This window comes from Piliocolobus tephrosceles, chromosome 11 (assembly GCF_002776525.5).
Source record: "Piliocolobus tephrosceles isolate RC106 chromosome 11, ASM277652v3, whole genome shotgun sequence".
In the NCBI taxonomy this organism is placed as follows: domain Eukaryota; kingdom Metazoa; phylum Chordata; class Mammalia; order Primates; family Cercopithecidae; genus Piliocolobus; species Piliocolobus tephrosceles.
The window spans coordinates 127,404,938-127,432,113 of record NC_045444.1 but is presented as its reverse complement, the minus strand read 5'-3'; the positions used below and the strand labels follow the sequence as shown (position 1 = coordinate 127,432,113).

Sequence of the window (27,176 nt, the reverse complement as noted above, 5' to 3'; positions counted from 1 at the left end):
AAAAAAAAAAAAAAAAAAAAAAAAAATTATTTTTGAAATCTGATTACTGTAAAGGTACATTATCTTAGTTTATCAGTATAAAACAATTTATTTTGTTTTCTTTCCTCAGAGATCCTTGTTCTGATATAACAAAGTTATTTCTACACCTTTTTCTTCAATTTATAATAGTAATACAAAAAATTATGGGTGACTCAACTATAGACTTTATCGACACAATTATAGAAGAACTGAGAAGTGCTATTATTTGTCTTAATTTTAAAAATTTAATAAGTAGACAAATGAAAATAATTATCTTGAGACTGAGGTGGGTAGACAGCTTGAACCCAGGAGTTTGAGGCTGCAGAGAACTCTGTTCGCACCACTATACTCCAGCCTGGGCAACAAATAGCGAGACCCTGTCTCAGAAATAATAATATAATTGTTATTATTATATTCACAGTTACGATTATGTTTATAACTGTAAAACAGTATCAACTATTTTATTAAAAGCTATTTAAAAGGAGAATCTCAATGTCTTTTCACAATCAAGGGAGAAACTGCAGTTATTTTTGCATATTGGCCAAAAATTAAGATGGTATCAAACAGCATATGCTCTTATTTCCAAATGTGAAGCAAGTCGCCTAGAATCTTCTGAGTTAAATTTACTAAAACTAAACAGCAAAATGACTTCCAAGTTTATCTGCTGTTGGTGATCACTTCCTGCTAACCATACATGGTGGTGACAATGAACATTTGAACATGCCTTTTAAACATTCCAGGACAAAGCATCTTAAACAAACAGATTTTAAAGAGTTAAACCAAGGACTTACTTCGTATTTGCCTAATGATGGGTTTCATAGGTTCAAGCCAAATCTAAAGAAGGGTTAACAGAAGAAATCCAATCTATTAAATAATGTCTCTATTTAACAAATATGCTATAAAAACAAAAATGGTTATAATTAGATAAATTTTTATGTCAGGAAAATTCTGACTCTACCCCCCTCTTAAAAGTTGAATCCCGATAAAACAAACTGTACAAGAAGCACAGCAATGCCTGCTTTGGGAAACCTGGGAAGACATTAAAATTGCTGTATTATACTGGATACCTCCATTCAGTTGCTGCCATGCACAGAATGGGTCCCAATAATTATTTGTGGGAATTTGTTAACACCAAACAAATATTTGGTACTACTGCATTTGTGAACAAACTGATGAGAGGGCTTCTATAAAAGAGGTACGTCATGTCACCAGAACAGGAAACTTGGATAAATCCGGTTGTACTGCCAAGGGTATCTGAAAGGCTGGACAGAACTTAATAACGCTGACATGCTTTTTGAACTAAAGGGTTGATGTATGGTTCTTTAAAACAGTTCTATCTATAAATATTAAAACTCCACACTTTTTAAGGTTGCATCTATTAAGTAAAATGAGGCATAACTGGTTAAGTTTGCTACAAATCCACTTTCAAAATGATTTTCATACAGGATGTATTAGAAGTTGCTTTTACCACTTTTAAGAGAGTTTCCTTGGCACATATGCTAACGACAGAACAAATTTAGGGAGGGTGTGAATTCAAGCTTGGATTAAAGGCAAATATATTATCTACAGCTAACAATAATATATTTTAATAGCAAAAAATATTTTATACTGATGATGTGACAATTATAAAAGATCTTGCGGGTATCATCACAGCAGGCCTGAAGGCTCCATGCTTGGGCACATCATAAGCATCCTACTACATGCCTAGGGCCTGTTTCCCTAACAAATCAAAGCACTTACCCAGTAGGACTGAGTATTTTGAAACTCCAACCCGAAGTAGTCACATTCTACCAGATTCAAACGCTTCCACAGTTGTGTCAGTAATATCTGGCCATCGCATTTAGGCTGTGCAGAGAGAGGTGGGAAAAATAACAAGGACTGAATGACTAAACAGCAAGGGTTTATGAAAACTGTGCATAAAACTACTTCCCCACACACAAAACTTTATTTGTTGCTTCATTTTGTCTTCCAGTGTATAACTAAGATTTATAAGCTATACAAAAAAAAAAGTCTGAAGCATTTGTGCTCAGAAACTGGCAACAAAATAAAGCTAAAAAATTCCTTCCATTTTACATTTAGTGTGTTTTCAGTCCTATTTCTTTGTAACTTTAGGCTATAGAAACCATTTCTAGTTTTAGTAAATATTTTATCAAATAATTTTGATATTTACACCGGGGTGGTGGCTCATAACTATAATCCCACTAATTTGAGGCTGAGGTGGGTGGATTGCTTCAGCCCAGGAGTCTGAGACCAACATGGGCAATACAGTGACACCTCGCCTTTACCCAAATTACAAAATTAGCCGAGCACAGCGGTGCCCACCTGTATTCCCAGCTACTCAGGTGGCTGAGATGTGAGGACTGCGTGAACCTGGGAGGAGGAGGCTGCAGTGAGCCGTGGTCATGCCACTGTACTTCAGCCTGGGTGACAGAGTGAGACCTTTTCAAAAATACATTGTTTTAATATTTACTAAAAAGCTAAAGTCTTAGAGTCTTCGTTTATATAAGATCCCAGTAAATAATTATTTGATCAATCGGAAATTACAAAGAGTAAAAAAAAATATTATTTGGTAGTATTTCACATCAATGAGAAGAACTGTTCATAAAGGAGGTGGGACAACTGACTTTCCCATTAAGGAAAAGAATGGGCTGAGCGCAGTGGCTCACGCCTATAATCCTAGCACTTTGCGAGGCTGAGACGGGAGAATTTGAGTACAGGAGTTCAGGATAAGCCTGGGCAATATGGCAAAACACTGTCTCCACCAAAAAAATAAAAAAAAAAAGCTCGGTGTAGTGGCGTGCACCTGTAGTCCCAGCTACTCAGGAGGCTGAGGTGGGAGGATCACCTGAGTCCAGGAGGCAGAGGTTGCAGTGAGCTGAGATTGTGCCACTGCATTCCAGCCTGGGTGACAGAGTAAAAAAACTCTGTTTCAAAAAAACAGAAGAAGAAAAATGGAAATAGAATTTTATTGTACATCACTCACAAAAATAAATTCCAGTGGACCTCAAGACCAGAATTAAACAAGAGAAGAATCTCTATAATCTTGGGAAAGGTAAAGCCTTCCTAAGCATAGCAAAAAGGAAAGATGGACAGACTTGACTCAAATAAAAGTGAAAAACATCTGAACAGAAACACATTTAACAAAGTTATCTAGAATCACACTGGAAAAAGTTACAATGTTTTATTTTGTTCTTATTAGATGAAGATGTACAAATGGCTATTATGCATTTAAAAAGATACTAAATTTCTCTAATAATAAAACAGTAAGACATTTTTCACCCATCGGTTAGAATGATGATGTCAATACTGGAGTGTCTGTGAGAAACAGCCACTTTCACAGAGTACCGGGAAGAAGGTAAGTTCATGTGACCTGTGGGGGGATCATGTGAAAATACCTTTCAAAATGTAAAGTGTGTGTTTACCTTTGCCCCAGCAATTCTACTTCTACAACTTTTTCCTACAGACATTTTCATACAACTGTACAGACCTAAACATGTTAAGGACAAATTCAGTAAAGAATTGGTAAAACAGGCTGGGCGCAGTGGCTCACGCCTATAATCCCAGCACTTTGGGAGGCAGAGGTGGGTGGATCACCTGAGGTCAGGAGGTCGAGACCAGCCTGGCCAACATGGCAAAACCTTGTCTCTACTAAAAATAGAAAAATCAGCCGGGTGTGGTGGCACACGCCTATAATCCCAGCTACTCAGGAGGCTAAGGCAGGTGAATAGCTTGGGAGGCGGAGGTTGCAGTGAGCCGTGAGCCAAGATTGCGCCATTGCACTCCAGTCTGTGCGACAAGAGCGAAACTCCGTCTCAAAAAAAAAAAAAAAAGAATTGGTAAAATAAATAATGACATATCCATAATGGGCAACTATGCAACCCTTAAAAAGAACACAGAACTCTCTATGTCTTATCATTGAAAAAAGTCTACAACACACAGTTTAATTAAGGAAAAAAAAAAAGGGGGGGCCGGGCATGGTGGCTCGCACCTGTGAACTCGCAAGCTGAGGGAGGAGGATTGCTTGAGGCCTGGAGTTCAAGATCAGACTGCACGACAAAGAAAGACCTTGTCTCTACAAAAAAATAAAAATTAAAAGGAAGAAGAAAAAAAGGACTCCATTTCTATATAGTGTATATAACGATTCCATTTTATTAAAAACACACATGCCCCACGGATACATTTATATGTAATAAAAATAAGTTTGGAAGGCTGTTCACTAAATCTTTAAAAGTAACCATCATTAAAGAACCGAGCAGAGGTGGAGGTGGGGGCAAGGGCATTCTTACTTCTTCACTTCTATAACGCCTCAAATTTTTAACCAATAGGCATATATCATCTTTGCAATTAACAAACAATACGTGCAAACTGGGGGAGGCAAATCTCAATATTCCAAAGGACATTATGGCCCTTGAGGTTTAGTCACCAGATTCTCACTGTGTAAGAAATAAAACCTTGCAAATCCATTGTAATAAAGCAGCATGCAGAATAAAAGTACAAGGAACGCCTCTTTAAAATGGAAAGGTGAGCTACAAAGTGACCTGACATTGTAAATACAATTTCTAAATAACAAAAGAGCAAATCTGTGTTGAACTTGCTCTGACATAATCTTTTAGGGCCTTCTCCAGTAAGAACTTACTCTGATGCCTGTGGGCATCTAGGAGGAGGCATGCCAGTGCTCCACACGTGGTCCATCAAGACGGAGAGAATGCAGCTAGACCAGGGTTTCTGAGACTGTTAACCAGTCAGAAATTAGGAGCTGCGGAGTATGCTGCGCTAATTCACTGTGGGCCCAAACAACTCTATGCAGTTCTCTCAAAGCCATACTGTCTGCCCATACCTCCATCCCCTCTCACCAGGATCACCAGGGCAGTTCTCCTCATGGCTCTTCCTGAGTCAGGACTTGGGGTGGGGAGGCTACATACACCCAAGTCCCTCACCCTGATACAGCCTCACACTACCTGGCTTCACCTGAGGGCAGGGGTAATGACATGCTCAGGCTATTCCCTTAGAGAATAATTCCCTCTCACTTCCCTTCTATCAGTCTCCAGTGAATGCTTTGAGAATCTGATAAAAAGTCAGCTCATTTGTGGTCTCTCTAAATTCAGTAAATTCTACCTAATTACCACACCAGCTGGTACTCAACTCTAGAACTGCCCTTTGGCATTGCTGCTGACCGTGACCTGTTTATTTGTTTAGGTGTGTTCCTCCTACCAGTGGCAAGTTTAAAGGGCAGGGATTGCATCTTCTCCATCCTAGTAGCTCCAGCTCTGGCTCACAGGAGAGGCACCACACATGTCCAGTTTCCTGGACTGTCCACCACTGCTCCTGATTCTGATGGCTCTTGTGGGAGGTTGAGTGTGCATGTCAGGTGGCACAGAGAATATGAAATTCTCTTAGCTCTCCCCTCTTCAACTACCTGGCTGCCCCCTGTGAGTCACTGGGAAGGTCAGGGTTCACAGTCTTACCTGAGCCCCTCTACTTCCTAGGGTAGTGCAGCCAGGGTTTGCTCCAGGAGTCCTGCCCCACCACACCGATGAAGGCAACATACACTAACCATGCAGGTGCAAGCACATTCACAAGGCACCTGTTAACCAGCAATGTCCAACCCTCAGGACAGGGTTTGTAAATACAGGCACAAAAATTCACAGTTATATGTGTATTTGTATATATACACACAAACATATGTACGTGTGTTTAACCTTCAGTGCAGGGACAACGATCTTTTCATGAACGGTGCCAGGGGAACAGCATATCCATACAGGTGAAAATAAGCACTGACTCCAACCTCACACCATACACAAAATTAATTCAATATGAATCACGGAAAGGCACAACAATAAAGCTTGGGGTAGGCAAATATTTCTCAAACAGGACACAAACAGCACTAGCTCCCCCACCACCAAAAGACTGACATAGACTAGCTGAGTATTACAACCTTCTGTACATCAAAAGACACCGTTAAGATAGGAAAAAGGCAAGCCACAAAATAGAAGATAGTTGCAATACAAAAACCCAACAAAGGGGCTGGGAGTGGTGGCTCACACCTGTAATCCCAGCACTTTGGGAGGCTGAGGCAGACGGATCATGTGAGGTCAGGACTTTGAGACCAGCTTGATTAAAAATACAAAACTTTCACTACTCTCTACTAAAAATACAAAAATTAGGTGGGTGTGGCGGCGTGTGCCTGTAGTTCCAGCTACTTGGGAGGCTGAGACAGGAGAACTGCTTGAACCTGGGAGGCAGAGGTTGCAGTGAGCTGGGATTGTGCCACTGCATTCCAGTCTGCACGACAGAGCAATACTCTGTCTCAAAACAAACAAAAAACAAACCCAATAAAGGTCTTGTAGCCAACATATATAAAGATCTACAAATCATAAGGAAAACCAGACAACCCAATTAATGACAAATAGGCTGAAAGACTTAAATAGGCACTTCACAAAAGAGGATATTCAAATGGCCAATGAATAATGAGAAAAGTTGGACAATATTACATCAAGGAAATGCACACTAAAACCACAATAAGATACCACTAGACCCTCACCAGAATAGCTGAGAATATAAAAATGGATAATCCTAATGTTGGCAAGAAAGTGGAACATCTGGAGTCTCAAACACTGTAAATTTGTATGATCTCTTTGAAAAACTGACAGTATCTACTAAAGGTATACAGAAGCATACCCTATAACCTAGCAATTCCAGTCCTGGGTATAAACCCAACAGAAATACCAGTTTACAGAGACCTAAAGACAAATTCAAGAATGTATGGCTGGGTGCAGTGGTTCATGCCTGTAATCCTAGTACTTTGGGAAGCTGAGGCGGGCAGATCACCTGCGGTCAGGAGTTCAAGACCAGCCTGGTCAATATGGTGAAACCCCATCTCTATTAAAACTACAAAAATTAGCTGGGCATGGTGGCACACGCCTGTAATCCAAGCTACTTGTGAGGCTGAGGCAAGAGAACTGGCTGAGCCTGGGAGGTGGAGGTTGCAGTGAGCCAAGATTGCACCACTGCACTCCAGCCTGGGAGACAAAGCAAGACTGTCTCAAAAAAAAAAAAAAGAAAAGAAAAGAAAGAAAGAAAGAAAAAAAGGAATGTTCACAGAAGCTTTATTCATAGGACCTCAAAACTGGAAACTACCAAAAATGTCAATTAAACAGCAGAATGGATACACAGTGATTTGTTTTTACAACAGAATACTACCCAGCAACGAACAAACAAGCAAACTATAGCCATACCAACAACACTGATAATTTCCACATAGTACATATTCTATTCATGCACATGATAAATACTTACATACTTATATGAAATTCAAGATCTGGCAAAACTAATTTATAATGCTAAAGATCAAAGCAGTGGCTACTTTTGGGGGTCATAATTGAGACAGACACAGGGAGCCTGTTCTACTCCATTCTCTGGGTGGGGATACATAAGTGTATACATATTAAAAATTATCAAGCTGCACACATAAGATACATGCACTTTCTTATGTAAGTTATATCTCAATAAGAACATAATTAAAACGAAAAAAGGGCCAGCTGTGGTGGCTCATGCCTGTAATCCCAGCACTCCAGGAGGCCGAGGTGGGCGGATCACGAGGTCAGATGGAGACCATCCTGGCTAACACAGTGAAACCCCGTCTCTACTGAAAACACAAAAAATTAGCCAGGTGCGGTGGCAGGCGCTTGTAGTCCCAGGTACTCGGGAGGCTGAGGCAGGAGAATGGCGTGAACCCGGGAGGCGGAGCTTGCAGTGAGCCGAGATCGCTCCACTGCACTCCAGCCTGGGTGACAGAGTGCGACTCTGTCTCCAAAAAAAATGTAATTAAAAGGAAAAACCCTTGGAGTTCATGAAAATCGATCTTTTACATTTTATAATAATCCTTTCTACAAAAGTCTCTGAACTGTAAACTTTGCCTCTGCTTGATATACCAAGAACTCACAACTCAATGAAGCAGCTGATTCTACCGTTGGACAGTTCTGCTTGAAAATAATTCCTCGCCTTTTCATCTAAATGCCTCTCCAACCTCTATCTCCCTAAATCCTCACCTAATCAATCTTTTCTGGACACAGTTCAGCTTACCAAGGTCCCTTTGAAAATGGTCCCAGAACAGAACACGTATCACAGAAATCGCCCACAGAACAGAACACGTATCACAGAAATCACCCACAGAACAGAACACGCATCACAGAAATCGCCCACAGAACAGAACGCGCATCACAGAAATCGCCCACAGAACAGAACGCGCATCACAGAAATCGCCCACAGAACAGAACGCGCATCACAGAAATCGCCCACAGAACAGAACGCACATCACAGAAATGGCCCACAGAACACGCATCACGGAAATCGCCCACAGAACAGAACACGCATCACAGAAATCATCCGAAACAAGACAAGCTTGGGGCAGTGCCCACACTATGAAGTCTGATCACTTCCCACAGATCACTGCGTGCAGATCAGTTATTCAGAGAACAAGACTGTACACTTCATGAGAACAAATTTTCTAAGGGGACTACACCAAAACATCCATCAATCTAGTTTAATTTTTTAATATATCATTTTTAAAGTACTAAACATAAAAAGAGATAATTTTGTAGGCCATATGTTTCAGGAGGGAAGAAACCATATTATGAACTTTGTTCAATAATTAGATCACCACACTCTTGGAGACTTTCAACAGAAAGAATTATCCCTGAGGACAGAATCCCAGGTAGTTCCTGATACTTCAACTCAAAGTACTGGAAAACAAATAAACAAACAAACAAAAACCAACTGTCAGGAGAGCCCCTTTGTTCCCCCACATACTAGGCACTCAGATGTCTAATAATGAAAAAACAAATCCCTTAATAACTGGAAGAAACATTTGTTATGACCATAAATACTGAAGTCCAACCTGACACAAGCGATTAAAAGGTGGGCAATTCAACATGACCAGAAGTAGCAGGCAGCGTGTGAGGTGCAATGCAGGCCACAAAGAAAGGCTCTGCAAACCAGCCAGCTGATCATAGGGTTCTGGGCCATTCTTAAGCTGCCCTGCAATGGCATAAATGCATGGTTTCCAAGGATGTCAAGAAATTTGGGAAGATGCTGACCTGTTATTTTTCAAACCTAAAGAAGACCAAAATAGAAGAAACAGGTTTAATGTGAACAGTTTAGACTTTACAGCTAAATGTAAGAATTGATGGTCAAGATGATAAACATAAAATAAGGTATGGAGATATATTTTCAGCTCTTTGAACTTTTTAGTGTATTGTATAATCATCTCTAAAACAGTACCAACAGCCATCTGAGCCAAGGGTCAGGAATCCTCTGCTCTAAGTAGGACAGGAGCAGGTATTTATTCTCCAGGCCCTTTGTGGCTCCTGAGTTGATCAACAGGAACGGGTTTCCTCACACTGTCCTAAGGGCAGAGGCTTTGGAGTGGGAATCCTCGTTTCTACTTGGTGAGTATACTTAGCCTCGGCTTCCTCAGTTGAAGAACAAACACAACTCTTACCCTGAATGGGTTTTGTGGGAGTGTAATAAGGTAGCACAGGAAAGCTGCTCAGCACCACGCCTGGCACACGGTGTCTCCAAGTCCAATACTGCTGCTTGCTGTCTGCCCAGACAGCGAGAGCACAGAACAGAGTGAGCATCACCAGAAAACATCATACACAGCGAGGGCTCATGTCCCTCCAGAGTAGGGAGTAGGGTTCCTTCAGGACAGGTCCTCAAGTGTGCAAAGCAGCTTCTAAATAAGGTCTACAAAAGTAAGACCTCAGATGAGAGGAAGAGCCCTTTGATTCCATGATGGGTGCATGTTACTCAACACAGCATCCAATAATTTTTTTCCTGCCAATATGTAAAACATATTTTAAAAATCACAGTATTTTCCATAATGTACTTTAAAGAAATCAAACTTTCAGAATATTTTTCAAGAATTCTTATGGAAGTAATTTTTCACAGTCACTCTCCATAATTTGTATAGATGCCTTATGACCTGGGCAGTACCTCATAAAGTGTCACAATCAGTTCTATTTTCAGTGTCACCTGTATTAGTCATATGTCTTTTTTTTGAGACAGAGTTTCGCTCCGTCACCCAGGCTGGAGTGCAGTGGCGTGATCTCGGCTCACTGCAAGCTCTGCCTCCCGGATTCACGCCGTTCTCCTGCCTCAGCCTCACGAGTAGCTGGGACTACAGGTGCCCGCCACCACGCCCGGCTAATTTTTTGTATTTTTAGTACAGATTGGGTTTCACCATGTTAGCCAGGATGGTCTCAATCTCCTGACCTTGTGATCCGCCCGCCTCGGCCTCCCAAAGTGCTGGGATTACAGGCTTGAGTCACCGCGCCAAGCCCATATGTCCATTTTTATCCTTTCAAATCTTCTCAACTTAAAACATACCTTCTGGTCCTAAAAATACAGAAATTCACTATCAGGTGGACTACAATAATCACCGCACGTTCCCAAAGTACCAAATGATCAGATGAAACAAGACTCTCCCTGCACTAGGTTGGAAGGGCCTCACAGACACTTAGAGCACTGGCATCATCCAGATGCTCAAAATGGAAGAAAATCCCACCATCGCCATCACATCGTGTTTCCTGCTGAACTCAACAGCGACTCAAATCAGAACTTGTTTCAAATACTAGGCTGGAGGAGAAACAGTATTAAGAACACAGTATAAAAAATACAAGTTAAAAAGCAAAACTTTTTGTTCAGTGTTTCCAGTTTTCTAGTTGGTCACGGTGTTAAAGTCCTTTTCCAGGCTTAGGTATAAAGAATATTGTTAAAAATTTACATTTACAAAACTATCAAAGATTTTGTCTAGATGAAAATGGGTGACAAAGGCCTGGCTAACAAAGTACTTCTTTATTCTTTGTCTTAAGCTCTGTGGGAAAATTCTTCTTGAAACAGCTTGATTTTGTCCTTTAACTTGTTTCAAATACTCATTTACAGTTCATTTGCCAAATTATAACTCCTCTATCTATCTAGATGGCCACTCCTGTTACATAATTCATATCTGTACTGGAAGTTTCATTACTTAAGATTTTTATTGTCTAATAATTAGATCAATCCCAAATTTCCTTTTATAATAATATACTGTACAATGAAAATAATCTTGAGAGCTCAAAAGGAAACTGTAGCTACATTCTTTGAAAGGTCACCAACATTTTTGACAGGCATTTCACTCTCATTTTGGCACATTTTCAAATCTTGGGTTCTCACATATTCATAAAATACTGTACACCAAACTTGTACTCCAAACTGCACTAAGAACCATAAGAAGGCTGGGCGTGGTGGCTCACGTCTTTCATCCCAGCGCTTTGGGAGGCCGAGGTGGGTGGATCACCTGAGGTCGGGAGTTTGAGACCAGCCTTACCAACAAGGTGAAACCCCGTCTCTACTAAAAATACAAAAATCAGCCGGGTATGGTGGCAGGTGCCTGTAGTCCCAGCTACGAACCATAAGGAGTAGTGCTAAATCTGACAGCATGAAGATGTTAACTGCTACTTCTGTTTCTTTTTTGAGATGGAGTCTTGCTCTATTGCCCAGTGCAGTGGTGCCATCTCAGCTCACTGCAACCTCTGCCTCCTGGGTTCAAGTGATTCTCCTGCCTCAGCTTCTTGAGTAGTTGGGATTACAGGCGTACCCCACCAGGCCCAGATAATAGTTTTTGGATTTTTAGTAGAGATAGGGCTTCACTGTGTTGGTTGGGCTGGCCTCGAACTCCTAACCTCAGGTAATCCATCCACCTCAGCCTCCCAAAGTGCTGTGATTACAAGTATGAGCCACCACGCTCAGACTACTCCTGTTTCTAAGGGAAGTGTTCTGTATCATAGAGGGACAAATGAATCCCCAGGCACTTCATCTTTCTAGACTAAAGAGACCAACTGGCAGATAAATCATCTCTACCTTAAGATGTGGGCAAAAAATGAGTTTATTTATCATTGGATTCATTCATACCCTAGCTCTTCTACAATCGCTTCTCTTAAACTACTCAAGGAAACAGTACAACATGAAATCCCCCAATTTGAACCTGTTAATACTGGTGACTCAGTTACTTATTTATTGCCTTTCCATTCCAAACCCACCCTTCTTTACCCTGCTTTGTGACACTGGAGCGGGACCCTATAGACATTCCTTCTACACCATCTGGCTTTGACAGTAGAGGGCTCTGGGGAGATACGACAAGAAGAAGGGCCTTCTCTCCCCATTTCCGGGGCTTTTGGCTTTCTTGCTAGCTGTGTGCAGGACAGCCAGCGGCTCACACCATCCTGTGAGTTTCACTGGCACTCCAGTCCCACTGGTGGGCAGTGTCCTCCCTGCCAGCCGGTTCCTATGACACCTTAATGAACTTCACCATCCAATGGGTCTGCACCTCAGCCTCGCAGGAGAAGTCCTCTTTCAAGTTTGCTGCTTCTTTGGCTATTCCTTCCCTCAGCCCTGGGGTGGCAGCTGCTCACCACATCTCCTGGTCCTATATTCTTTAGTATCTCCCTCCTGTCTTAGCAGTTAATCCTCTGTTGCTGGTTAATCATTATTTCTACTAAATTTCCCTGTTCAAATTACTGGTACAGTTTCTGTCTCCTGACTGGACCTTGAACGATTCAATGGTATTCTCTGGAAAATGACTATACAGCTTTAACATCTTGAGCTTGGGAAAAAGGGTTCTTCCCCAAGAGTGGGGAGGAAAAAAAGCCAAATCCACAGTGGTCCTCCTAACTGCTGCAATGTAGTGATAGCAGAAGTGCAGATGAGGTTGGAAGCTGGAAGAATCATCATTAAATGGAGGTTCACTTGGCATCTATTCTGCTAGCTGCCTACCTGAATTCCCAAATTCATCAGGAGAAGAAAATTGTGCCTTCTAGTGCTCTCAGAAGTGGGGGAAGGTGGGCCCGAGAATACAGAATCTGCAGTGAGCTTCCTCACAGAGAAACCAGTGGAAATGTGGAGGGGATTGCCATCTGAGCACAAAAGGAGGTGATGTAGAACACTCGCCCATTAGTGTTTCATGTCTATTAAAGTCTTCCATGTGAGCAAAGGCACATCAAGAAGGACACACCCCAAGGTGAAAGAGACCCCATTTCACTACACAACCCCATTTTCCCAACACATTTGCAGACAGTGTACGCTGAACACTAGCAGCCAAAGAAGCAACCTGCTACTAACTGGCTTGTTTTAGGAGTTGGGCACACAACATATAATTATTTTCTTCTTTATTGTCTTTCACTTAGCATCTGGGAAAAAGTAAAGCAGAAGACTAGCTCAGTTCAGCAGTAAGATCTCTCACAGCAGGCTCTAAGCAATTCCTTTCTTTCTTCTTCATCAACCAAAATGGTTCCAGTAGCTTGCCTGTCCTTACTTGTGTGTACTTGTGAAAACTCACAAAAAGGAAACGTGTCTGTCAGCATCCCCACTCACTCACTACGGCCAGGACGCAGCTCACTCCCACGGCCCTGTGGCCAGGTGGCTGTCATTTTCAGAAGGGAAGCCTGCCTGGGAAATCAAATAGCAGCCTTTAAAAAAGGCCAACAAGTCCATCATTGCTCAATCCGAACCTCATTTACAAAAATACACAGACACTAAGAATGGTTAGACATTTAAACCAAACTTGAACTACAGAGACCTGCCTGCAAAGCAGAGAAATTAGCCACCAAAGCATGAGTAAACATGGTGTACCAAAGAAAACATAATCTCAAAAAATAAGATCCTATGTACAACTACTGGCTTTGTATAAAAATTAATAAAAATGAGAAAAAATTAAAAATAAAGAAAAAAATAAGATCCTCACGAAGGTCAGTGTTAGAGGTAAAGGTATTCATAAAATGAGAGGAGACTGTAAAAAGAATCCAACTAAATAATGAAAAGGGGATATTATAAAGATGACTCCAGAAACGAAACCTCAACAGGAGGACAAAACAACAGATGGACAAGACTTGAATTGGAATCAGTGGTGTGGAAAAATAAACAGATGCATTCTTCTAGAAATAAAACTGTTGAAAGAAAATGCAAATTTAGGAATCACTAATGTGTCTATGAGGAACCTAGGAGAGGGGGCTGTAGCAGAATCTGGGTGTGATAATCCAGAAGATACCTGGTGACTCCTGTCCTGAAGACGGCAGTGTCAGCTGTCATTTCCTTAGTCATTTGCTGGACTCATTCCAAATCAAAAAGGTAAATAAGAAACTCTACTTTCAGTAAAACTAGAAACTCTCAAATCCTGCATCACAAAACGGCAGGGAGGAGCACCACTAGCAATAGGGACAGAGCAAGGGGTGCGGGCATCTGTGGGGGGGGGGGGCACAAGCACGATGCCACGGGGCCAACTTCAGCAGAAGCCCCAAGAACACTTATCAAAGGTGAAGGGCACACTGAGGTGCCAAACTTAAGTCCCCTGCTTGTAAGAGCAAGGGTGGGAAAAGACTTGGGTAGCAGGGTCCAAGTGTGGCCGAGTTTGGCTGGAAGAGCAGAGGTGACACACTAAAGAAGAAATCTCAAGCAAGTCACATCCAAACCCACACACCAACCTCGAGTCATGGCATGAACTTTACATTTCAACTAGTCTATGACCAGCCAATCCCCAAGAGAACCTCCTTAAAATAGCCAACCTGTGAATAACCTGTCTGCTTCAAAGATGGGTGATCAAAATAGAATCAGCACTACAAATATTCAAAGGCATTCAAGATAAAAGAGGACAGAAATAGATGATACAACTGCCTCTATAATACAAGAGCACAAAACTACAATATCAGAGCTCCAGAAAGAGAAGGAAAGACAACAGCTATTCAAAGAAAGTGGATCACCTGGGTGAGAATTCTTGAGCTCCTGTGTAGCTCTGAGTAAGATTTTAAATTGGGTTGTCTTACAGAGTTGTAAGATGTCTTAGTTGATTCAGCTTGCTATAATAAATACCCCATAGATTGGGTAGTTTCAACAACAAACATTTATTTCTCACAGTTCTGGAGACTGGAAGTCTGCAGTCAGGCTGGTAATCGATAAAGTTTCTGGTGATGTATAAGGCTTGGTTAACAGACGGCCATTTTCTTGTATTCACAAGTGGAGTAGAGCAGAGAGAGAGGAAGAAAATTTCCTCATGTCTCCTCTTCTTTTTTTCTTTTTAAGTCCAAAGAATTTTTGTTTGTTTGATTGTTTTTTTGAGATGAAGTCTTGCTCTGTCATCCAGGCTGGAGTGCAGTGGCACACTTGGCTCACTGCAACCTCTGCCTCCCAGGTTCAAGCAATTCTCCTGCCTCAGCCTCCCAAGTAGCTGGAATTACCCACCACAATGCCCAGCTGATTTTTGTATTTTTAGTAGAGATGAGGCTTTACCATGTTGGCCAGGCTGGTTTCTAACTCTTGACCTCAAGTGATCCGCCCACCTTGGCCTCCCAAAATGCTGGAATTATAGGCATGAGCCACCTCACCCTGCCTCATGTCAATTCTTGTAAGAGCACTAATCCACACTTGTGAGGGTTCCACCCTCATGACCTAATCACCCCAAAGGTCCTATCTCCAAATACCATCATACTGGGGTTAAGGCTTCAATATAAAACTTTTGGGAGAACACAAACACCTAGTCCATAGCATTAGAGTTATTTTTTTGAGACAGGATCTCACTCTGTTACCCAGGCTGGAGTGCAGTGGCATGATCACGACTTACTGCAGCCTCGATCTCCTAGGCTCAAGCAATCCTCCCAAGTAACTAGGACTCTAGGCATGTGCCACCACACTTGGCTAATTTCTTTTTTTTTTTTTTTTTTTTTTAGTGACGGGCTCTTGCTATGTTGCCCAGGCTGTAAGAGTTATTTTAAAAAATATATTCTAGATGCAAGTTCCTCATCTTTTGTGAATATCTTTTGCAAATATTTTCTCTCATTATTTTTACTTTCTTGATAGCATCATTTGTAGCACAAATGTTTTTTATTTTAATGAAGACCAATTTATTTGTTCTTTTATCACTTTGGAATTTGGTGTCATATCTACTCCTAGGTTTTCTTCTAAGGGTTTTACAGTCTCAACTCTGACATTTACATTAATGACCCATTTTAAATTAGTTTTTGAGTATGGTGTGAAGTAGGAGTCCAAATTCATTCTTTGTATGTGGATATCCACTTGTCTAGGCACCACCTGTTGAAGACTATTAGCTCTCCCATTGAACTATCTTGACATTCTTTTTGAAAATATTAATTAACCATAAATTTAAGGGCTTATTTGTGGACTCTCACGTCTATTTCACTGATACCACATTGTCTTGATTACTGCAGCTTTACAGCAAGTTTTGCTATGGAAAAGTGTGAGTTCTCCAACTTTCTTCTTTTGTGAGACTGTTTTTGTATATTTTAGGTTTTTGGCTATCCCCTCCATTTCTATATACATTGTAAGATCCGATGTCAATTTCTACTAGAAAGCTAGTTGGGATTTTGATGGAAACCACATTGAATCTGTAGAGCAATTTGAGAGTATTTTGCCATCTTAACAATATTACGTTTTCTGATCCATGAACATTGACTGTCTTTCAACTTATTTAGATGATCTTTGATTTTTTTCAATACTTTTATGATTTTCTGTGTACAAGTTTTAAGGTTCTTTTGTTAAACTGAATCCAAAGTATTTTATTATTTTTAATGCTACTGTAAATAAAACAAATTTCTTAATTTTATTTTGGAATTGTTCACTGCTAGTGCATAGAAATACAACTGATCTTTGTATATTAATCCTGTATCCTGCAACCTTCCTGAAACTGTTTATTAGTTCTAATAGCTTTTTTTAAAAAAAAAAAAAAGAAGCAAGCATCTTAAAATTTTCTATATACAAGGTAATATCATCTGTAAATAGTTTTTACTTCCTTTCCAATGTGGATGTCCTCCCTCTCTTCCTTTCTTTTTTCCTCCCTCCTTTTCTTTTTTCCTAATTTGCTCTGGCTGGAACCTCTAGTACTGGGTAAGTTTTTCAAAAAAATCTGTGTACCTCTGTTTTCCCAAGTATAAAAGAGAATAATAGTGTTAATAGGACCTAATAAAATAATGCATACAAGGTATTTTAGAAGAGCAACTAGAATGTGGCGAACACTCAATATTAGACATTAGGTTGTATATAAGAAACACATTTACAACAAATGATTCAGAAAGGCTGAAAATAAAAGAATGACATGGGTATCCCAAGCATATTCCAAACAAACAAACAAAAAAGCAAGGGGACCTTGGTTATATGGTTGAATACAAGGTTGAACTTAGGTCAAAAAGGTACAAGTGAGACAATAAAAGAACACTTATTAGAGGAAAAAGTGTTACCGAAACCATGTCCCAAACGGTTAAAGAAACCAGTGACTAACAGAAATGGCTGAACTTACAGGATGGCAGATAAGAAAAACAGCAACTTGCTGAAACTCCCTCTGCTTGTAAGATAACAAACCCGGCTGAAACTGGTGGGAACCAAGGTGGCCAACTGGAGCCTGCACGGAAGGAGCTTGCTGACATCACAGCTGGAATTTCTACCACGTTTCATACTACCCCCTGAATTTGTACATGCAACGCATGAAGAAGCATGAAGAGATAGCTGCACATGCCCAGGGGACTTTCCAAACCTCCCTTTTCCCTTCGACAATCACTAACCAACCTTTAAATGCTTCCCCCAAAATCTCTCCCTTAAATACACTGTCTTAAGGACAGAATGGGGAGACAGAACTGAGCCGGCCTCCTGTCTCCTTGTTGGTTGACTGGCAATAAAGCTTTTCTTGGCCGGGCGCGGTGGCTCAAGCCTGTAATCCCAGCACTTTGGGAGGCCGAGACAGGCGGATCACGAGGTCAGGAGATCGAGACCATCGTGGCTAACATGGCGAAACCCCGTCTCTACTAAAAATACAAAAAACTAGGCAGGCGACATGGCGGGCGCCTGTAGTCCCAGCTACTCGGGAGGCTGAGGCAGGAGAATGGCGTGAACCCAGGAGTCGGAGCTTGCAGTGAGCTGAGATCCGGCAACTGCACTCCAGCCTGGGCGGCAGAGCGAGACTCCGTCTCAAAAAAAAAAAAAAACTTTTCTTTTCTCAAAACCCAGTGCTGAGCGGGGTGCAATGACTCGCGCCTGTAATCCCAGCTAATCAAGAGAATCAGGCCGGAGGGTCACTTGGGGCCAGGAGTTTGAAGCCAGCCTGAGCAACAACAGCGGAACCCCATCTCCAAAATTAAAAAAAAATTATTTTTTAATTGGCTGGGTGTGGTGGGGCACATCTGTAGTCCCAGCTACTTGGAAGGCTGAAATGGGCGGATCACTTGAGTCTTGGAGTTCAAGGATGCAGTGAGCTATGATCATGCTACTGCACTCCAGCCTGGGTGACAGAGCAAGACCCTATCTCTAAAAAAAACAAATGAAAACAAGATGGTACCATATGCGTGTCAGGCAGCCAGCCCCTTTGCTCAGTAACATTATGCCCATTAAGATCTAACAGTTATGTATATCTTTGGACAAATAACCATAGTGTTGACATTCATAAAATAAAAATTACAGGAGGCAAAGAGAAATATATATAAGCACATTCACAATGGGAAGCTAATTCTTCTCAGTACTTAAGTAATCAAAAGAACAAGTAGTGAAACAGATGGGGTGTGTGTATATAAAACTGCATAAACAAGTGCCAAAAATGTCTAGAAGAGTTAAACGGATGATATGACGTAAATGTTGAAGACGTTAGTTCTGGGTGTGGGCAAATAGGTAATTTAAATTTTTTTCCTCTTTTTTTGAGACAAGGTCTGGCTCTGTCATCCAGGCTGGAGTACAGTGGTGCAATCACGGCTGACTGCAACCTCCACCTCCAGGGCTCAGGTGATCTTCCCACCTTAGCTTCCTGAGTAGCTGGGACTACAGGCGTGAGCCACCATGCCTGGCTAATTTTTGTATTTTCAGTAGAGACAGTTTCGCTATGTTGCCCAGGCTTGTCTCGAGCTCGTGAGCTCAAATGATCCACTTGCCTTGGCCTCCAAAAGTGCTGGGATTATAGGTGTGAGCCACTGTACCCATCCTATTCATTTATATTGACTGAATTTTTTGTTGGATGTATAAATTTTATAATTTAAGAAATATATTAAAAAATTTTCTAAGGTAGAAAATGTACAATATACAACAAAATACTATTATTTTATAAACTACTTGACTTGAATGATTTAAAAAGCAGCATCAAATTTCTTAACTGAGGAAAATTAACAGCAATAAGAGTTTTAGTTTTTATAGCTTACTTTATAGCAACCATTTCCAAAACAAGTTTGCCCTCCTCTAGTGTTCTCAGTTTTCTCCAAATTTGATTCCTCTAAATAAGTAAAATTTGAAGATTCATTATGAAACCCTGTGTTTTACTAAGAGCTGATGAAAGACTCGCAAGATGGTTGTTTTTGTTTATGTTGATATACTAATAAGTCCAATTTTACATGATGTTAGGACTTATGTATAATTTATAATTTCATTTAATATAATTAATATTCATAATTAAATTTAGGACGTTTCTATTACTTTATATGTTTTTAAGAAATTTAAAATTGATGTAAATTAAAGCCAAAAGCAAACAATATAAGACTGAATAAACTTGATTTAACATGTTTACTTTAAAAGAGCTCACTGTGTGTTTTTAGCATGTAGGTTCCAACATTTTCCCTAGGATAGTAATGTCTAGAGCCTTTAAGCCATGTTTGAATTGTCTTAATTGAAAATTGCTTTAATAAAAAAGAGGCTTTTCTTCTGCTACAAAGATCTGACTTTACCAGTTTCAAATATCAATACACACAAAAAGCATAAGGATGCGTATTAGTAAGAACCAAACAAATCTAAAAAGTGTAATTATGAGAAAACATCATGAATATCTAAAGAAGATTAAGAAGGAATGCATTTTTCATAATCAGGAATATTAGATTTATTTCAGAGAAACATATTTTAGATTAATCCATGAACTTATCAGTTGCATCTCCAGGATCCAACCGATTCTCACCACTAGCTTTTGAGAAGTTGATTAGTTCCAGGCAAGTGTTTAAGATTGTGGATCAAGGAGGAAAGAATATCTTTCTGACTTTCCTAGAAACCAGAAAAAGCCTTAAGTAGGACTGGGATCCTCTCTGCCACTGTGGCAAAAAGAAGTTGCTATATAAAGTGCAAAACTGTACATGCAAAGCATCACTCATGTGCATAGAACATTCAGAGCGCTCCAGTAACAACAGTTTGGAAGCGCCAACAGATACTTTTTATGTTTCTCTTTAATGACCAGTCTAAATTTCTCTAAGAATAAAAGCCCAAAAGTTGAAGGCTAATGACGGTTTAGAAAAGCTGTCTTTGGGTGACTGCAATGTCACCCAAAGGCTTCCACTAGGTCATGGTGAATGCCACGTGTCAAAGATATTCTGACACTTGGGTATTTGTCAGAGATATTCTGACACTTGGCATTCACCATGACCTAGTGCGATAACAGTGGTGGCTTCACAGAAGGGCAATGTTAGCACCTTCTGGAAGGTCACAGCAATGGCCCCCTTGCACCGGGTGCACCGAAAAGAGCTCACATTCCTTGAGGACATAGCAACAATAATTTTTCCCACCAAGCCCAGTGCCTGAGAACCCTCTACTCAGATGCCTAATGAGCCTCTTAAACTCCACATGGCCCCAAACCAAAGCAGCTCTTCCGACAGGCACCCTAGTGCAGAACATGGGAGCTCAGGCCCAGTCCCTGCACCATGTAGGCTCCTGGGTTTCTGATCCTCCACATCAGCACCAGCAAATTCTGCAGGCTCCACCTTCAAAATCTCTCCAGGATGCAACTGGTTCTCACTACCTCCCTTGCTCCCTCTACCAAGCCATGTCCTGGGTCACTACAAATGTCACCCAAAGGCTCTTGGCCTTATTTTTAAACTTCAAACATGATGTAGACCCAAAACACCAAAAACTGCACAAAACAAAAAATAAAACAGACAAGTTTGATGAAAATGTGTCTAAAAATCCTAATTTTTATCTATTAAACAGGAGATGTTACTAAAAATTATAATATGAAATGTTCATAAAGGTGAGAGAAATGAACACCTGCATATACCACTGGTGGGGCACCAGGTGCTTCTGTTGTTTCTGGAATACAATTTCACAATACGTATCAAAGACCTCAAAACTGTCCATACACTTTGATGAAGAACCTCCATGTCTATACGTTTACCTCAAGGAGACAATCAAAAATGCATATAAAAATTTTGTATAGGCTGGGCGCAGTGGCTCACACCTGTAATCCTAGCACTTTGGGAGGCTGAGGCTGGTAGATGGCTTGAGCCCAGGAGTTCAAGACCAATCTGAGCAACGTGGGGAAACTCCATCTCTCCAAAAAATGCAAAATTAGCTGGGCATGGTGGCACACATCTGTAGTCCCAGCTACTTGGGAGGCTGAGGTGTGAGGATCCCTTGAGCCTAGGAGGCGGAGGTTGAATTGCACCACTGCACTCCAGCCTGGGCAACAGAATGAAACCCTGCCTCAAAAAAAAAAAAAAAAGATTCTGTACAGAGAAACTAAAAATAGAAAACTATATAGCCATTAAAAACTTTTAAAAAGATTATATAAAAAAAAGTTCAGAATAAAATGTTTTTGAATTTTTTTTGAAAAGACTACAAAGACTTTTTTTGAAAAGACTACAAAGACTACAAAAATGCATATAGTTTAGTCCCAGTTTTGTTTAATATAGGTGAATATATAAAAGGCCAGAAGGGTATTCAGAAAAACGTGACTGGTTGTTCTCTCTGGGTAGTTATCCTTGGCTGTGGGCCACTGTGAGTTTCTGTTTTTCTGCAGTGAACAAGTATTAACTGTATAATGAAAACTGAATTACATTTTGGATGAATTCCCTCTAAAAAAAGCAGCTAGAGGAATCCTGAGAGATGCGCTGATTGGTCTTCCAGCTGCAGCAGGTAACCCAATGGGCCTTTTTGCTCAACATGCAGGAAAGGACTTGGGGGGGGCCTCACCAGGGACAGCTTCATCCCCGGAAAGCTGAAGTGCTGCAGTGCAAGTGTTAAACCACTGTGAACATATAATTTGTGAAATAATCATATAACCTGAAAAATATACATGTAACACTCTGTAAGGTAAAAAAGCAGAATGCGCTCTTTGAAAGAAGAGAGATCACTAGAATTCTATCATCAGCTCTCTGGAGATTCATAATTACTTTCTATACCTAAAAATGAACGATAATGTAGAATTAGCTTCTTTACATGAGGCTGATATGACTGAAAAATGCTCCCTAGAAGTGAAGCGCCAACAGAACCTTGAAAAGCACTCTACCTTCTAGCTGTGGAAGAGAGGGCTCCGAGGTCTGTTTTGTTCAAGGACGAACAGGGGAAGAAATGAGGGTGAGAAACAAATGGCATCAGCAAAAGGTGCCTGACGGATGGGGCAGGCTGATAGGAGCTCAGGGGGGAAGTCCACACCTCAGAGCCTGTGAACTCTTCTCAAAGTCAGTGGTCCTCAATCCTGCCTAGAGCACCTTGAGGAATTTCTCAACAACACAACAACCAGCAGCAGGCCGGGGTACAGCTGAGTTTGAAAGGTTTTGGGCACCAGAGGGGAGTGGCACCCCAGGACAAAGTGGCTGGTGGTGGCAATCGGAAGAGGCCAGGAGTGCCGCTACTCACAGCCCACAACAGGCCAGGTACAGCGCCCACCGCAGAGTGGGGTTTCCAGAATGGGGAAAGGGACACAGAGAACAAAGGGACTGGCAGAACACCAGGGGCACGAGGCAATCCCCTAGGATGGGCCCGTGTTGGGGAAGGGAATGTAAGATGGCATGACCACTTTCCAGAGCAATCTCACAGCATCTAGTGAGGGCTGATTCACACACATGCACGTGCTGACACCCATGAGAATGCACACAGCTACACAGCTGGTCACATCCAAACACTGGGAACACACACAATGCTCACCAACAGGAACAAGAGTCAATTCTAGGATATGTGGGAAGCAGCAGAATGACCCGGAGCCAGCCATTTCAGTGTGGCCAAGCAGAACAGGCCAACAATGTCAGGGATTTCTGAAAGTACGACGTGACCAGAGGGTGTGTGCCAGGCAGCTGGGGGAAGGTCTAGAGGAGAACTGTGGGCCCTTCTGTCCTCTGGGGACTGCCCTGACCTGCAATCTACACAGCCTCAGCAGGAGCAGATGGACACCCACGGCATCCCATCCTCTGGCCACAGGTCCAGGTAGGGCACCTGACCAAACTGCTTCAAAGAATCCCTTCTCCTAATCTCCAGCCCTGGAAGAGGCTCATGTCCACACTCCATCAGGGGGTTAAGGGTTGAGATTTAAAACCTGGTCCTAACCTGCCCCAGGGGAAGCCAGCTACAGAGTGAGGACAGGCACACTGGTCATGAAGGCCCAGAAGAGCCTGCTCAGTGGAGGCAGGGCATGTTCAACACACACTGCCCACCCTCTCCTCCTCCTGGTTCTGACCTCTTTGCAGGGAGTTGGGCCAAGAATGCAGGCATTTGAAGTTTCAGGGGAGGATGCGAAGAACTAAAGGGTAGTGGCAATTCAGGGGCAGTCGAGTAAAATATAGTATGGGTTGAGCATCCCTAATATAATAAGCTGAAATCTGAAATGCTTCAAAATTCAAAAAATTTTAGTGCCAACATGATGTTCAAAGGAAATGCTCATGGAACAATTCAGGTTTTGGATTTTCAGATTCCGGATGCTTGACTAATAAGCATAATGCAAATATTCCAAAATCTGAAAAAAATTCAAAACTCTTCTGGTCCTAAGCATGTTAGATAAGGGATACTCAACCTGTACAAACTCAGTTTTTCCAGCCTCCCACAAATCAAATAACAACAGAATCAAATTCTTTCCTGATCAAAAATGGGGGAGTTACACGGGTGCGAGTAGAACGAAGGGCTTCTGAGTTGGGGCTCGCAGCTCTCACGGGTCAGCCACTGCCTGTGTCGCCTGAAATGCGATCAACCACATCAGGTGCTAGAACTCTCAGGTGCTCAAGAAATGGTGTGCAAGTCCAGTGACCAGTCAGCAAGCTTCACTCCCACAGCCTCTGCTGAGATCCTGAAGTAACTTAGTTATTCTCTGCTATACAACCACTGTCATGGCGTCTTCACTGGTACAGGGATCAACAGGATGACATTTCCCTATTCTTTTCCATTTGCTGGCCTAACTTCTTCATCAGTCGCCCTTGCTGTGTATTCTAACACACACTGTGACTTATCAACCTTGCTTGTGTATGTGTGTTAGGGCTTGGTGGGGGAGCTGGCTCTGGGAGTGCCAACATCACCACTGGGTAAGTAAGAATAAAAGTGTCCACGTCTCTGCCATGCACCACCCTACCACATTCTTGAGCATCAGGGTCAAAGGAATAGATCAACTTTCCAAGACAAAATAACAGGTTTTAAAAGCTAGGGTAGAGTCACATAATAGCTTGGTATCCCAGAAACACATAAGAGCTTTTGTATAAAACCTCTATTATCCCCAAATTTCAGAAGCTGAGTTACTTTTTCTTCTGAGGTCAGACCAAAATAAGTTCTAAGGCAGTTTATTTGCCATATTTAGGATGTTCGTGTGGGAGCAATGACAAACATCTGGCTACAATACTTTCTGGAATTTTGACTATTTCTTCCTGCCAGAATGAAAACATTAAGTTTTTACTGGAATAGCAAGTTAAAATCTTCTAGCATGGAACTTCGTGACTGAGAATTTGTCTTCCTACTTGTCACATATTTAACCTAAAGCCTCTGCAATTCTAAAGAAGAAAAGAAAAAGAAAGTCCATCCTAAAAACTGTGAATATGTTAAAGAAAAGGGGAACATGAGAAAGTAGATGAACAATAATAAATAAAACCCTCGTGCTCATTAGACGCAATCCCCACTTGTCAGCAAAGGCAAAGGACATCTGTTGCCGGGGCGAGGCCTCACGCCCTTAAACTGTATCCCAGGCTGTTCTTTTAATCATTACATATCTCTTCTCCATAATACTAACTTTCAGATAATAGAAAACCTTTAAATCACATTAACTCCTAAACCTGAGAGTTAATTATGAATTAATCAGAGTATAATTGTTCTAGACATCTTACCCTCTAAAGAGCCTGGGAAGACTTTCTAGAATGGGGTATCAATTATGCACCTCAACTCTCCTTCCACTGCATCCAGCAATGGAGTTAGACACTTTTCATACCTGGCGTGGTCTGAAGCTGAAAGTATTTCTACCCTATGACTTAGCACAAGGCAAGCTGACATACAATTTTCAGATGGTTTTAAAACAATTTATGACTCAAAAACACGATTCTTTAGAGCTAAGGCCAGATTTCTATGTACAAAATCACAGAATTTGTTTAATCATAAAAGCAAATCAAGACTTTACTAGATAAAAAAACTAGTCACTGACCTTTGATTAGCTAAATATCCCATTAATAAATGTCAAAAGTGCTTAAAACAAAACATAATTGAAGTCAATATCCACAAATAGGCCTCTGCCCTAAATACATCATAGAGATTTCTCTCTTGATCAAAAATCAGTTTACAAGTTGGCTTCTGGCTAGGTGTGGTAGCTCACACCTATAATCCCAGCACTTTGGGAGGCTGAGGCAGGCGGACTGCTAGAGACCGAGAGTTTGAGACAACCTGGGCAATGTGGGGAGACCCCATCTCTACAAAAATTTAACAAATTAGCCCGCATGGTGGTGCACACCTGTAGTCCCAGCTAATCGGGAGGCTGAGGCAGGAGGATCACCTGAGCGTGGGGAGGTCGAGGCTGCAGTGAGTTTTGACTATGCCACTGCACGCCAGTCTGGGTGACAGAGCAAGACCCTGTCTCAAAAAAAAAAAAAAAAAAAAAGATAAGCCAGGCGCAGCAGCTCACACCTGTAATCCCAGCATTTTGGGAGGCCGAGTGGGGTGGATCACTTAAGGTCAAGAGTTCAAAACCAGCCTGGCCAACATGATGAAACTCCGTCTCTACTAAAAATATGAAAAAAAATTAGCCGGGCATGGTGGTGGGCACCTGTAATCCCAACTACTCAGGAGGCTGAGGCAGGAGAATCACTTGAGCCAGAGGCAGAGGTTGCAGTGGGCTGAAATCACCACTGCACTCCAGCCTGAGTGACAGAGCGAAATTCTGCTTCAAAAATAAAAATAAAAATATCATCTCAAACCACAATGAGACACTACTACACACCTACTAGGATGGCTAGAATAAAAAAGTCAGAAAATAGTTAAGTGTTGGCAAATATGTGGAGAAATTGGAACACATAACATTGCTGGCAGGAATGTAAAATGGCACAGCTACTTTGGAAAACAGTCTCGCAGTTCCTCTAATGATTAGACCTAGAGTTCTCACGTGACCCAGCAATTCTACTTCTAGGTACTCTGTCAGTCCTCTGCATCCACAGGTTTGGCATCCACAGATTTGATTAACCAACTGATGATCAAAACTGCTAAAAACAACCCGACCAAAATGATAAAAAGTAATAGTACAATGAGAGATAATAGAAAAAAAAAAAAGTCAATACAGTATAACAAGTATTCACATAGTGTTTCCATTGTATGAGGTATTATAAGTAATCTAGAAATGCGTTAAAGTACACCAGATGGCCGGAGGCAGTGGCTCACGCCTGTAATCCCAGCACTATGGGAGGCTAAGGTGGGTGGATCACCTGAGGTCAGGAGTTCGAGACCAGCCTGGCCAACGTGGTGAAACCCTGTCTTTACTAAAAATACAAAAAATTAGCTGGGTGTGGTGGCAGGCACCTGTAATCCCAGCTACTTGGGAGGCTGAGGCAGGAGAATCACTTGAACCCAGGAGGCAGAGGTTGCAGTCAGCTGAGATCACGCCATTGCACTCCAGCTGGGTGACAGAGTAAGACTCCGTCTCAAAATAAATAAATAAATTAATTAAATTAAATAAAGTACACCAGAAGATGTGTATATGCAAATACTATACCATTTTTTATATAAGGAATTTGAACATCTATGGATATTGGTATCCTCAAGGGTCCTAGACCCACCCACTCCCGCTAAGATACCGAGACAACTTTATCCTCTCAAAAATGAAAAAATACATCCACACAAAAACTTGTACATGAATGTTTACAGCAGAATTATTCATAATAGCCAAAAGATGGAAACAATCCAAATGACCATCAACTGAGGAACAGATAAAATGTGGTATGTCC

At 41.4% G+C, this 27,176-nt stretch overlaps 1 protein-coding gene across 1 annotated transcript in view; it reads right to left on the bottom strand.

Annotated features, from left to right (window-relative positions):
* The window catches only part of FARP2 (FERM, ARH/RhoGEF and pleckstrin domain protein 2), a 141,545-nt gene that overhangs the window by 92,283 nt on the left and 22,086 nt on the right, over positions 1-27,176 (bottom strand). The window contains exons 3-4 of the mRNA XM_026449083.1: positions 1,759-1,863; positions 810-852 (exon numbers count right to left, since the gene is read on the bottom strand). Of these exons, the coding sequence (XP_026304868.1) occupies positions 810-852; positions 1,759-1,863 (148 nt within the window). The remainder of the gene's footprint in view (positions 1-809; positions 853-1,758; positions 1,864-27,176) is intronic.